Below are 13,584 nucleotides of genomic sequence, written 5' to 3' on the forward strand. Positions count from 1 at the left end.
CAGCTGGGTGTGCACGTCTGACTGGGCTGCCAGAGTGTTTCAATCACGGTGGGGTGAGGCAGGGTCGTGCCACAGGAAGGCTCTCTGCAGGTGCCTCTTGCTGCCGGGCGGCTGCACCTCAGCCCAGCCTCGGAGGCTGCATTTGTGGGAGCACTGACAGGGGAATTTGAGAGGAGACTGAAAAGCTGAAATACCTCCCTTTGCACTTCCTTCGCGTTCCTTGGTTGTTTGCTTTTTCTTCTTTTTTTTACCTTTGTTGTTTTAAATACCAAATGTTCTGTGCTCTTGGGGGACTGTATATCATCTCTCATGTTAGTAACTTTTCCATCTCAATTTTCCTTTTTCACCATGTGCTGGACTGTGCATAACTAATGTGGGAGGAGGGACTACGACCTCATTCTTCTTCTGTTGTACTAATTATTTATTTCCCCTTGTATTAATTATCTTTACAATTGTAGGATTTCCTCAGCTGGAAAATAAAATGGTTTCCTTCCCTTCCAGGAGATCATTGACCAAAATATAAGTACGTATTTTAATATCCCAAAACCAAACAAATTGTGCACACTAGTCAGTGCCACCTTAGGTGGAGTATTGTTTGTTGTGATGTAAATCAGACTGAATTTACTGTTTGGTTAGTATGTTCAACAAAACCAATACGTTGTTTAAGGAAAAGAAGTATTCTTGTTTAGATTAGGCACACGTCTCTAAGTTAACATATAAAATTATCCAGTCAGCATTTTTTGTTAATGTAGTATCATCTGGATTGCTGGGATTTCTATTTTGAATGTTCCACGTGTAGTTGCAAGTTATCATGGATTTACTTGTATTGAGTGATGATCAGTAACTTAAAATATTCGAGAATATGGGGTTGTACATTTACTCAGCTGATCACACTGTCTTCCTGTGGTATTAGAAAATGTAGTGTATAATTTGCAAAATAAACAAGAGTTGTTTTTCTAATCTCATTCTGGCAGCAACCTCATTCTGGTTTGTAGGCTGAATATGGTACAGAACCACAAATTGTTATGAACACAAGAACTGCACAAGTGCATCTGAGGGCAGAAGCGGTCTCAGTGCATTTGGACACTCAGCAAACTATAACTGAGTGTGCCACTTTGGGGTTCTGTACAGAAACAGAAAAAACCAGTGCTCCTATCTCCAAGAAATTGTTCTCCAAATTAGGTTACACCTTGGACAGTCTGGATCTGGTCCATATAAAATGAAGAAAGTCACAATCCAGGATTCCACATCTACTGCAGGCAAAAGGGTTGTGCACCTTCCTTAGAGAGCAAAAGGATTCCAGGAATTGCAAGAAATGTGTGTATTTGCATGTTTCTTTATGTTGAAACCTTTCTGCAAGAATTAATACTAGATATTTTGCTTGTATGAGTTTCAAAGTAGCAATCACACACATTTTATGATGGCCTCTGAATAGGTTCAAAACTACTTCAGCTTGGTTCTAAATAAATTTACTGCCCGTAAGAGAACAGGTCTTATCACTGAAGAACAGAACCAGATACGTGGTATGATACCTCCTCTGGAACATTTCTCTAGATTCCAATCTTCAGTGAATGAGGTGGCATTCCTGGCCTTGGCATCTCTTGAAGGATAAATAGGGCTCCTAGTAGATAGATAGTGCTCCCCATCTGATCCTCTCTGCCACATCCAGAGGCTGTAGGAGCTCAGCATCTTCCTGGGCAGCATCAAGTGCAGGTACAGCAGATGGAAAAGGTGCCAGGCAGAGTGTGTGTGCTGGGTGTGTGTGTGGGATCCTGACCTGTCCCATCACCTCGAGGACTTGCAGAATACCGAAGAGTAAAAACCTCCTCAGCCTTGTGCCCAGCCAGGGAGGCATGGGGCAATTTAGATTCCAAACCTGGGAGTCATTCAGCAACTCTCAACTCTTAGGCAAGTCTTAATAGCCTTTGGGCATCTGTGAAGGATAAATCCAAGGTGGAAGATGGGAGGTAGTGCAAGTGTGACTTCTGTTAGCTCCACCTGGCATTATTGTTGTCTCTGAATGATGGGCTCTGAGATGGAATAGCAGAGCAGGTTTCTTTCTGCAGTTTGGTATCCAGCAAACCAAATTAATTCCATTATCTTTTATGGAAAGTTTATGCAGGAACACTTTGGATTGATGGATTACATCTGTAGCTGCTGACTGAATAGCAGCATGATAGATGCAGCTTCATTTATAGGGATTTACTTTCATTCATGAGAAAAAATTGAAGGTTTCTTTCCAGCACATTTTTTGCATTAAAACTTTTTAAAGTGCTCAACAAATGGTAGGCTTTGATTTCCATTTGTTTAATGCCTGTGGTAATTAACATTTCTATGTGAACATTTTAACCAAGTGTTCTAGTTTTTCCTCCATTAAAATAATAATTTTTTGCTTTAGCTAAAGAATTTAATTGGTAACAACCCTGATAGAGGCTTTCTTTTATCATCATATGAGAGGAAACTGTTCCCAAGGAATGATCACTCCTGCTTTTTCTGGATTTTATTAATTTATAATTGGCAATAAGCCTCATGGTACATCCAGTCCATACTACAGATGTGCTCTTGTCTACAGTCCATGGAGGGAGAGATGGCATGTACACAAGTGCTGAAACAAATCTGAGTTCCTTTTCTTCAGACCAAAGAATACATGGGCAGATTCTCAACCAGGTTAATTAATTGGGCATTTTTCAGTGCAGAGTTACAAGGCTGGATCCTTAACCCAGCCTGTTTTTGTGGAGTTGGTTTTGTCTCCTCTTTCATGGAAAGTGAGGCTGAGTGGCAGCAGAGCAAAGGAGATGACTCAGTGATCCTGTTCCCCTTCCTGGTGGGAGATGCATCCACACATGTGTGGATCTGGTGTGCAGATTCAGGCACAGACTGGCCTCTGGCAGTAGAGATTCTATGCAACCTGTGCTGCAGTGAAGCTCAAAGATTTTTCTTCAGGCTTACCTCAGGTAAGTCTTACAGGCAGTAGTAGTGGCCAAGTCCGTTGTTTCTTCTTGTGCTGCTTCTTCCTGTCCCTTCCTTTAACAGGCAGACTCCAGATTAGAGTACAGTAAACTCTCAGGATCACAGTCAAGAGCAGAACTGGGGTAATTCCAACAGTGGACTACACAGTGGGTTGAAAATTTTGTAAACAACAGATTCTGAGAACACTTAATGTAACAAAGAAAATGCAATCCCAAGACAACTCAAGACAAATATTCCCTTGAAGTGGGTGATGGAGGTGAAAATGAGAGCAGCAATGCGTCCAAAACCTGAAAAGTATCCCGAGTGATGGATAAATTTAAGCTGGCATTTTATCTACTGGAAGTTAAGGAATCTTCCAGTTTTCCCCCCCAGCCTTTCTCGTGAAGAACAGGGCAGAGAAAGCCCTCTGTCTGTGGAACAGACAGGCGTTTCCTGTGTGCTGAGTGTTATTTCTGTAAGAGGCAGAGCGTAGGCAGGCTGTGGCTGTGCAGGAGTTCACCTGCTGTGACACAGCCTCGCTAGGTGTGTGCTGCAGCTGGGGGAGTACAAGATGGATTTTCTCAGCTGTGGAGCAGTGTGGCTCATGAAAGCAGTTCGTTTGTTGCTACAACTGGTTGCTGAGAGCACATTTATTCTCTTGAGGGACAAACTTGGATCCTGGGGAATCACGAACAAAGAGTTTGATCTTTGGTCATTCTGGGGACTGCTATGTCATGGAAAACCATTGTGCCTTTTGAGTGGAACATGTCAAGACTCACAGTTTCCTCCTAGTTTCCTCTTGACTGTAGGCAGCAGCTGCATGTGTTGTGGATCAAAAGAAGTACATTGACAGAGCTGTCGTGCAGAAACTGGGAACCAAATTAGTTGGATACTCTAAAATGTTCACTCACTGTACATGTTTCTCTCTTCACATGAACAGCTAGACTTCCACTATTAATCATGATAGTGACAAAGTCAGGACTCAATTACCAGAAAATTATTTGCTACAGACTTACTATATTGACATTTTGTTTTGAGACTTATTTGAATCAATTGGCAGACTGAAGCAAACCCCTCTGAGTTGCTCCAGAGAGTCTCAAATCCAATTCTTCCATTCTGAGGCTGAAGTTCAGGCAATGGAGGAACCACTGCCCCTGTGGCTGTGAACAGTTCTGCCTCACAGGTATGCTGTGGAAAACTGCCTCGCAGTTCCCTTCGGTCTTCCCTGTATGAAAACGATGGTTAATTATTTCCAAATTGGCACATGGCAGTGCACAGGGCAGGAAAGGCCACTTGCTAAGCTGTCAGTTAAATAGTAGGCTTTCTTTTGCCTAATTTGGGTTTTAGGTGGGGGTGGGGGAATTTTCATTTTGAGCTGTTCCAAAAGAGATGGATGAAATAGGTAGGGAGTGCCCAGATGTTCCAACCAACACATTTCCCAACAAAAGGTCTGTGTTACTGACTGTCACTGCTTACGGCAGCAGGGTTCAAAGTGTGCAGTAGAAGACTGGATGAAGAAAAAGAAACAGCCCCAAAACTTAAATCTGTTGCTTAGAGTTCTAAGTAGCATCGTAGTTCTTTCATGGAGGAAAGAAGAAATGGGGAGAGGGGATCGCAGAGGGAGTGGGAGTGACATCTCGGGTTCTGCATGCCACTGTCCCTGAGGTTGCAGCAGGCTATTTCCTTGCTGAGAGGCAGCAGCAGCCCTGCAAATGGGAGCTCTGTAAAACAGTGGGAAGGGGCAGGGGGCTGGAGCATCATGGAAGAAGATTGGAGAAGGGAAGCAGAGAGAGAGAGAAATGTAATCCAGGGTCTTCAAAGGATGTATTTGAGGGGCATGGTTATGAGATTGTACAGGGGTGTGTTGTGCTTGAGTTAATTTTTGGTGGGAAATGGTAAATTTCTAAATAATGGGGCAACATCATGGAAACTAGGGATTTGTTCCTTCCTGAGAGGGAAGAGGGGAGTGCAGCCCTCTAAATAAATGAGAAAAAATTCTTTCTTTCACTCATCAGAGCAGCCTCCAGTATTGCCAGTGCTCATCTGAGCCCTGTGCTGGTGCTGGTTCCTGGGCAGGACTCCTGGGAGCTGTGCTGCCCCATCTCGAGGCTGTCTCCACATGTGTGCAGCTGCTCGAGGTGCTGTGGAGCTCAGGGACCTGCCTGCTGCCAAAAGAGCTCTCCCTGTGCAAATTAGTTCATAACTTATGAGCTTTGACAAGTTTTTGTTGGCTGTGCCTTGGGAAACATTTTTGAGTGGCTGTTGCTGAGTTTGCTTTAATCTTTTCCCAGATTTCTTTGGCTGGTGTGGAAATAGCTGGATTATTTAATTGTGTTTTTGAGGAGTATATATAGTCACCTGAAACGCGGTGATGTAAAAAGAAGAGGAAAAAAAGTGTATCGATAGCAAACACATTTATTTTCACTCCAGTGTAAGAGTTTGGCTCCTTGTGCAGCAGAACACTGCCCCCAGTCCAGCTGCCAGGATGTGCTGAGCCCCCTGGGCATTGTCCGGAGAGGAGCCTGACCATGCTTGGTTTGTCAGGGACTCTGTGGTGGCTTTGTCAGGGACCCCGTGGCAGAGCACTGGCCCATCCCTGCTGCTCTGGTCCCTACACAGCCCCGATCTGAGCTCTCTGTGTCCCAAGGGAGCCCTTCCTCTGGCTCCTCGGCAGCTGCTGTGCTCCCACTGAGTCACTTTGGATCTGCTGCACCGGCGACTCCCAATGACACAGAATTTCGCTCCTCCCTAATTCAAGTACCTGCCCTGTTGTTTTGCACTGGGCTGGGGTGAGGAGCACTGACACAATAGCCCCAAGGCATGATTCTCCCCTCCTCGGCTCTGTCATTCCCTTGGAAAAAGGTTCTCTGCGCTCTCTGGGACTTCAAAAACTCCTTGAAATGCTGCACATTCTGGAAGAATAAGTCCCAGAGCTGCCTGGTCACTTTTGTTAATGCTTGGCTACTTTAGCTGAAATACCTCGGGTGATGCTTTTCCATTACTGCAGTGTGTCAGGTTCCTGTTTGGATTTGAGCGTGGGGAATGTCCTGGAAAGCTTTTGGAGCATCTCTGCCCGGGGGCGCTTCTGCCGGGAAGGGAGCTCTTATCAGAGCAGCGTTTGGGAGACTGCATGAGTTTAGATCTCGTCCTGCTTGCTTCTTGTTTGTTCCACTCTTGAGTTCACTGCTGAATTAGGTAATAATCCTCCAGACTCCCAAATGTCCACTTTTTAAAGCTTTTCTAGGAAAAGGGGGTTAATGATAACTGGTTTCTTGCTGAGGAAAACTGCCTGCAAAAGCTATGACTGCTGAACACAGGCTTGTTTAGCCAAGAACCAGAGTGTTGACAACTCCGCAGTGCTTTGCTTTCAGTAACCAAAAGCACTGCGTTGGATTGGGATTTAGCCTGGGGTTTATCCTACCCCTCTGCTCGTTCTGCCCAACACAGGTGCCCCAAATGAGAAGGCTGGGTTAAGCTCAGCTCATATTCCATTAATTAGCGGGCAGAGAGGATGGGCTCTGGGCATTGAATGTTGCATAAGAGCAGTGAAGGAACACTTCTCCCCTTTTCATTCATACTCCCGGTGAACAGCACTGCAGTTCCCTCTGTGAGGAGAGCAGCAATCCCTTCCAGCGCCTGGTGAGATCACAAGTTTCCGGATTGAGAGGGTGTGAAAGGAAGATCTAATCCATGGGCTGGCACAGTCTAGTCAGGAGTTACTGGGCTTAGGGGTTTTTTTTCTGGTTTTCATGCAAGATTCAAATACTCTCACAAATTTCCGTATTCTCTTGCTTTTAAAAGGGATTGTTTTTTAAATTGTTATTTCCTTCCGTCCCCTCCCTTCTTCCTCCCGTAGTCTAAACTGTGACCGCAGGCAGCGAGGAGCTGCTGGCAGCTGTAGCAGCCCAGAGCTCTGGCTGGGGAGAGGTGTGAAAATGCACGGACTGGGGAAATACATTCCCCCTGCTCTGCGGGATGGGTGTGCACATGTGCTTCTGCCTACTGCCCTGCTTTCTGCAGAGCTTTTACCTCTGTGAGAACAGATTCAACATCACCAAAAGATTCACCAGCACAGAGCAGGGCTGTGTTTGGTCCCTCGTCATGTACAGCTTGAACGTGGAGACCAAATTTCAGCTGGGTGAGACCAGGAGAACTGTTCATAGCATTTCTATGGGCTCATGGACTTGCTGTGTGCATGGATGGTGAGTGCCAGTCCTGCACTGGCCTTCCCACAGCTTCTTTCTTTGTATGTCTGAAACTTCGGCATAGACTCATGGACAAGCTCAGGGGCCACCACCCAGTTACACCCAGCAGGGACTGTGCTCCCAGTACCTGGCACAGGAGGGACACCAGGCTGGCATCTGGCCCTGCTCACTCTTCACAAGCAGAAGACGCAGATCAAACCAGCATTTCTGTTATTGTCATCCTCGAAAATGGCAATTTTGTGAGGGATTGAGAGGTAAGACAGAGAAAAGAAATGTTCTATCTAAACCTCCTCACAGGGATCTGCAACTGGTGAAATTTCAGGTACATGTTCAAAGATGGAAGTCAGTGCGTTCTCATGCACATGTTGTCCTCTAGAGTGCACTGGATTTATTCTGTTTATTGCTTTTTGTTTATAAGTGGCTGCCTCTTTTGGTGCAGTGAACATTTGCCAGAATGCTGTTGCTCTTGTGGTATCTCTTCCACATGTGCAACACCTTCTGCATATCTCTGGGGCAACCTTCACACAGAGAGGTTGTGTTGGTGTGAAATCTTTGAAGAAAAGTGCCTCCTGTCACCTCTGCTTGCCTAGAATAAGCTTTCTGATTCAGCACTGAAATGAAACCATCTGGAAAAAGAATCTCCCAATAAAATGCTCCTCTTAATTTAAAGAAGTTGCACATTTAAAATGTCTAGAACTTCTGTGGGAACACACTGATTTCATCAACATTTTCGAGTAATACGACTGAACAATTTTAATCAAGTCAACATTCTTCCTTTGGGTTTTACGTTATGGGTTTGATTGAAGTAAATCACTTGGACTATATTGTTTTGCAAAAATGTCAGAATTTATAACTTTTTGGCCCCAAACTGAATTGAAATAAGCATCTTGAAATCTTGTTTTATTCCCCTGCCAGGAGACAGGAATATGATGGTTTTCAGCCAGGACTAGTTTTAATTTTGATGGCTGCTGCCATTAGCCTTGGATGTCCTATCACACAGATACTGAGTTCATCTGCTTTCCTTTTCCATGAAAATGTGTGTCTGCAGTTCATGCTCATTTGGAGTCCTACTTTTTTAAGCTGGTTTTCTGTAAGGTGTCTTTGCTTTGCCTTTTCTAGGAATACTTTTTAAAGAAGGAATTGAGCCATAAGTAACTACAGCAGTGTGACCATCCGCTGCTTACTGCTGGCTTACCTCGCATGTTTACCTGGATAGAGTTTGAGGGGCTCAGTCTCAATGCAGAGCATTGTCCTCTTGTGTGGATGCTTGTGCTCCCTCAAGATATGTTACCTGCAAAGCAATGGCAACAATGTCTTTAATAGTGGCCCAGTAAAGCCAGCAGGCCCTTGAACCAAAGGAGAGCAGGATACACAGGGAACTCCACAGTAGACATGAATGGAATTCTCCTGGGACACAGAGTAGGGCATGAGGGGTGGCACGGGTGGTACTTGGTTCCCTTGCTGTAAAGCTCTGTAAAGTTTTGAACAGTGCCTTTGAAAGACTTTTATTTTAGGTGTGCAGGGCTTAATTTGTCACTCAGTAGAGCAGCAAAAGTCAGTGATGCTGGTAAGAGTGGGTGAAGGACATTGGTGAGAGTACAAAGAACCAATTCTCATTTTATGGAAGCTCTTGTGTATCGCCCCAGTTGTGTAAAAGGACATTAAGGAAAGCATTAAAATAGTTAATGGAAACAGGTTATTGCAATAACATCTGCTGGTATTAAACTCCCCTATCCTACAGAGATAGTGTACTTTTTTTTACCGTCTTGGTTCAGACACCTTTATTTACAGCTCCAGCTTTTGATGCCATTCCCAAGTAACGAGCTGCTGTCTCCAGAGCATCGTTCCAGTGCTGTGGAAGGGCACAGATCCAGAGGTGAAGCACATCAGCTGCGGGGGCTGGCAGGAGCACACACATTTGGTTTGTAGGGATGGGCTTTCTCAGTGGGGCTCAGCAGTCATGTCTGTGCTTCACTCAGAGATGGTTTTCTCTGTGCCTGAAGTTGAGACTGTTTCTTTGATATGCAGGTTTATGGGTTGGGGGAGCGACGGGTGTGGGGAACAGATGGAGAATGCACAGGGAAAACGCAGTGGTTTAAAGGAATTAAAAGATACTTTTTGGTGGAGTCGTTACCCCAGAAACAAGGAGCCTCTGATGAAGAAAAGAGCCTGAGGAAAGGGAAGGTTTTGGTGTTATTGATGGAGAAAGGGTTTGTATGGATTTCAGCCTTATCAGTTTAGCGTGAAAACCCAGATGTTGAGGGATGTTGAAATGGTGGGAAGAGAAAAGCACAGAGGCACTGAGCAGGGCATGGAGCAGAACATGTGGGAGGCAGGGAGCAGGGACAGGGCTTGCCATGAGCTCTCTGGGTCTCTTTGTGGGCGAGAGGTGAGGAAGCAGGGATGGGAACAGAGGAAGAGCTGGCGGTGACCTGGACAAGCAAACAAACCCTTGGATAGAAATGACTGTGGGTGAGCGGGGCAGGAGGTGACAGTACAAGGGAGGACCACTGAGCAGCTCCTTTCACAAAAGCAGGGCTGTCTTGTGACAAACCCTCAGCTGTCCTTGACCATGCTTCATGGAAGTTAGCACTGACTTTCTGCTTCTTGCTTCAGCATGGGGGATCATTGGGGGTTTCTTGTTGGGAACTCAAGTTTGTGCCTGAGGAGTTTTGGGGAAGCCTGAAGGTCGGAGCAGAGCAGACAGACACTGCTCCTGGGGTGTCCTGCTGCCACAGCCCCTTAACCTGGAGCTGGGCTGCAGCAGGGCAGCACAGGCTGGCTGGGCTGAGCAGTGATGCACACGAGCTCAGCCCTCACCTGTCTCACAGGTGATGCACACAGAGTGGCCAAGCCTGCAGCTCTGACACCCATATGGGTGTCCATGCTGGGTGCTGGGGTTCTCTGAGCCTAGGAAGCCTGCTGGAATATCAAGAAAAGGGAATATGTGCCAGGGCAGAGCTGAGCTCGGCTGCCTCCCCCATGGAGTTTGACCGGTGGACACACACACACTGAAGCATTAAAGCCAGGAGGTACCCAGGGGATGTGACAAAATCCCCCTGTGAGACCCTTCCAGAAGTTATCTGTAGTTGTCCTCCCATTCATTATTTCCCAGCTAAAGCAACGTAACAATTACAAACTTGGATTACCTGGAAAAGCTGCTGAAAGCAGGATAAATTATTAATTCCCAGGCTGCCTTCTGAAGAATTAATTTCAACAGCACATATTGAAAATTCTCCTTCATGAGAAATAGCCTGGTTTTGAGAGTAGTTCTGAAAAAGTGAGATTCTTGCAAGCCAATATTGTATCTTCTAACAATTTTATTTTTCCTTCAACCACTGTCCTTTAACACACTCAGGTAATATAGCCAAATTAGTAGTAGGAAACCTACATGTGTAAGAATCCTATCTCTGTACAATGTAGTGACGTAATTGGAATTCCAAGGCAGAACTGTGGAAATTCTTAGCACAGTTTGTCCATATCTTATCAGAACAGGCACGCTTTTCCCACAGCCTGGATGCTTGCCAGCAGGGACTGAGCAGACTTGTTGGAAGCCCCCTTTGAATGGGAGAAGTAATCTTTCTGAATGGATCTCCTGGCATAGTTCCTTTTGCGTGTGTGGTTTATTGTTCTGGGTGATGTGACTGTATTTTACCCCCTAGATAAATGTTTTAGGGTCGTTGTTTATTTGATGATGGGAGGGGTTCTGGGAAAATAATCAGATTGCTGATTCTATAAAATTCTATAGGCAAATTGTTTTTCTGTTGTAAGTGGTTTTCCATGTTAATTGTGTAGCTTTTTGAGCATACTTTTGATATAAAGGACAACAGTTGATTAATCCTAGAACTTTTCTGTGCTCAGAGGGCTAAGTAATTTAAAAGCAAACAATTTTCTCTTTGTCAAGGCATTTTAATAGAGTGTGATTATGCCAATTCATGTATGTATGTATACATTCTGTTCATATTATAGTAATTCACTAAAAAGTACTGCTGGTGTTGTCAAACTGAAAAAAGTGGTTGCCAGTGCTGGCACATCCTCAGTTGTTCTAGTTGTCCTCCAGTGAAGGAGGAAGTCAATGGAGGAGGAATCATCCTTGAGTGGAGGAATTGTCCTCCAGTGAGGTTGGAGTCGATCCCTCTGTGCACCACAGTCCTGCTGTGGGGCTGTGCCAACTTCTGTGAGTGGAAGATCCAGCCCCTAATATGTATTACAGGATAGTTAATATGATGTGTAACCACAAAGTAACCGCAACAGACAAAGAAGTTCTATTTTAGCACTGCTGGAGCAAAGACATAACTGTTAATGCTGAACACTGAAGTGCAGAAGATTGCTCAGTGGGGGAAGGATGGAGAAAAAAAAATCCATCTTTTGAGCGAACATGCGTACAGACAAATTCTCACGTCCCAAGGCTAAGTTTTGTCTGTAAAAATTCCTTAAGATTTGGGTCTCTGTAATTAAAACATAAAGAATAATTATCTTAGGCTCATATCTGCAGAGGAAGAACTGTGTATTTACTTCTTCTCTGCCAAAAAATCTTTTAAGCTGGAAAGATTAACAAAAAGGCATTGAAGTATAAGGAAGGGCCTTCTTTTTATTGAAATACATGTTTTGTCAACAGATTCAAAACAGAACATTCGCAACCATTTTTTCCTCCTTTCTTTTTCAAAACAGGGGTGGGGGAAGCATCCAACTCCAAACTTAGTGCCTATAATGCTTGGAAGACATTATGATTAATTTTTGTCCTTAGGTTTGCAGATGTTGGATTTTGTCCCAGCTTTTAAAGACCTCTAATGTTTAACAGGATATGTGCTGAGTGTAGTCTTTAACAGAGTTTTCTTTCATAACTCTAGGATCTATGAGAAAAGGTAACTCAGGAAACCACCGCAGATTCAGAGCTGAACCTCCAGCCCTCCAGGAAAGGAGCCAGCGTTAAACGTGCGAGTTTGGACTGGAGCCGCGTTCCTTCAGGGAGACTATGGATAGGTCCCGGAGCTGGCAGCAGAGCCGCTGGAATGCCCTGCTCCTCGTGCTGCTGTGCACAGGCAGCTCCCAGGCACAGAGGGACTGCACGGGCGCCGAGTGCCAACCCCTGGAGAACTGCATCGAGGATGTGCTGGAGCCTGGCGAGTGCTGCGCCACGTGCCTGCAGCATGGCTGCACCTGCGAGGGCTACCAATACTACGACTGCGTCAACGTGGGCTTCGTCAATGGCAAGGTCCCTGAGGGACAGTCCTACTTCGTGGACTTTGGGAGCACGGAGTGCTCATGCCCCAAGGGAGGGGGCAAGATCAGCTGCCAGTTCATGCTGTGCCCGGAGCTGCCCCCAAACTGCATCGACGCGGTGGTGCCGGCGGATGGGTGTCCCCAGTGCGGCAGGATCGGCTGCCTCCACGAGGGCCAGAAGTACGTGGCGGGGCACACCTTCCACATGCCGCCCTGCAAGGTTTGCCACTGTCCCAACGCCGGCGGGGAGCTGATGTGCTACCAGCTCCCAGACTGCGACACCTTTGCCCTGAACACGGCCAGCCCCGGGGATGCCGAGGACGGCGAGCCCGAGAGGCACTACGACGATCCGTACAGCTACGACCAGGAGGCGTCTGAAGGAGACAACACCCAGGTGGAGGCTCCGAAAAAGTACAGGAGTTACTCGTCCCACCTGGAGCATGAGAGCCTGAGCCAGGAGCAGGGTGAAGACTATGACTACCTCCCGGCCAGCATGGCTCCCTCGGCGTTGGCTTCAGCTGACCCCTACACTGAGGGAATGGCGGTGCCTGGCACCACCCCTGTGCCCAGGGATCCCTCCGAGGTTCGCAGTGCCACGGAACGGAGCGAGCGCAGGAGGCTGCCCCGCACCACTGCGGCCTCCCTCCAGCAAGTGGCACACAAGGAGACACCAGGGACCACCAGGGCTCCTCCTCTGGAGCACACGACAGCCACCACCGAGACACCCCAGCAGCTGGAGGAGATGGAGAGGAGACCAAAGGGGAACAAAGAGAGGCATGAGCAAGAAAGAGCCCCCCACTCTAAAATTAAAAAGCATGCCAGGAAGGAAGAGCCAGGTAACAGCATGTATCAGGGCTTGAAAGAGGTGAATTTTACAGAGCCCAGCTGGGCAAGATCATCCCATGAAACCCTCGAGGGGAATGATTTCCCCAAGGTGAAGTTCAGCGCAACAACCTCTCCTCCCGTTGCTCTCAAGGAAGACCGGAGCCAGTCCTCCCCAAAACAGTCACAGATGCTGTATCGTTACCATCCTGAGGAGGATGGGGACCCCAACTCCATCCACGCTAACCCCAGGCTGCCAGAAGGTAAGAGCTACTCCCAGTGTAGGTGTCTAGAGAACACTTACTCATTATAGCATTGATGCACATCCTCTGGGGTGTTGTTTTTGCTGCTGCCTATGGCCATGAAATCAAGCAAACCACCACAG

At 46.4% G+C, this 13,584-nt stretch overlaps 1 protein-coding gene across 5 annotated transcripts in view; it reads left to right on the forward strand.

Moving 5' to 3' along the window:
- FBLN2 (fibulin 2) overlaps positions 1–13,584 on the forward strand; it is a 100,992-nt gene that overhangs the window by 15,098 nt on the left and 72,310 nt on the right. For all 5 annotated transcript variants that reach the window (XM_085073130.1, XM_085073131.1, XM_085073135.1 and 2 more), the window contains one exon: positions 12,005–13,462. In XM_085073130.1, the coding sequence (XP_084929256.1) occupies positions 12,130–13,462 (1,333 nt within the window). In that variant the 5' untranslated portion in view covers positions 12,005–12,129. The remainder of the gene's footprint in view (positions 1–12,004; positions 13,463–13,584) is intronic.

Source organism: Lichenostomus cassidix, chromosome 12, assembly GCF_008360975.1.
Source record: "Lichenostomus cassidix isolate B80296 chromosome 12, HeHo_3.0, whole genome shotgun sequence".
In the NCBI taxonomy this organism is placed as follows: Eukaryota; Metazoa; Chordata; class Aves; order Passeriformes; family Meliphagidae; genus Lichenostomus; species Lichenostomus cassidix.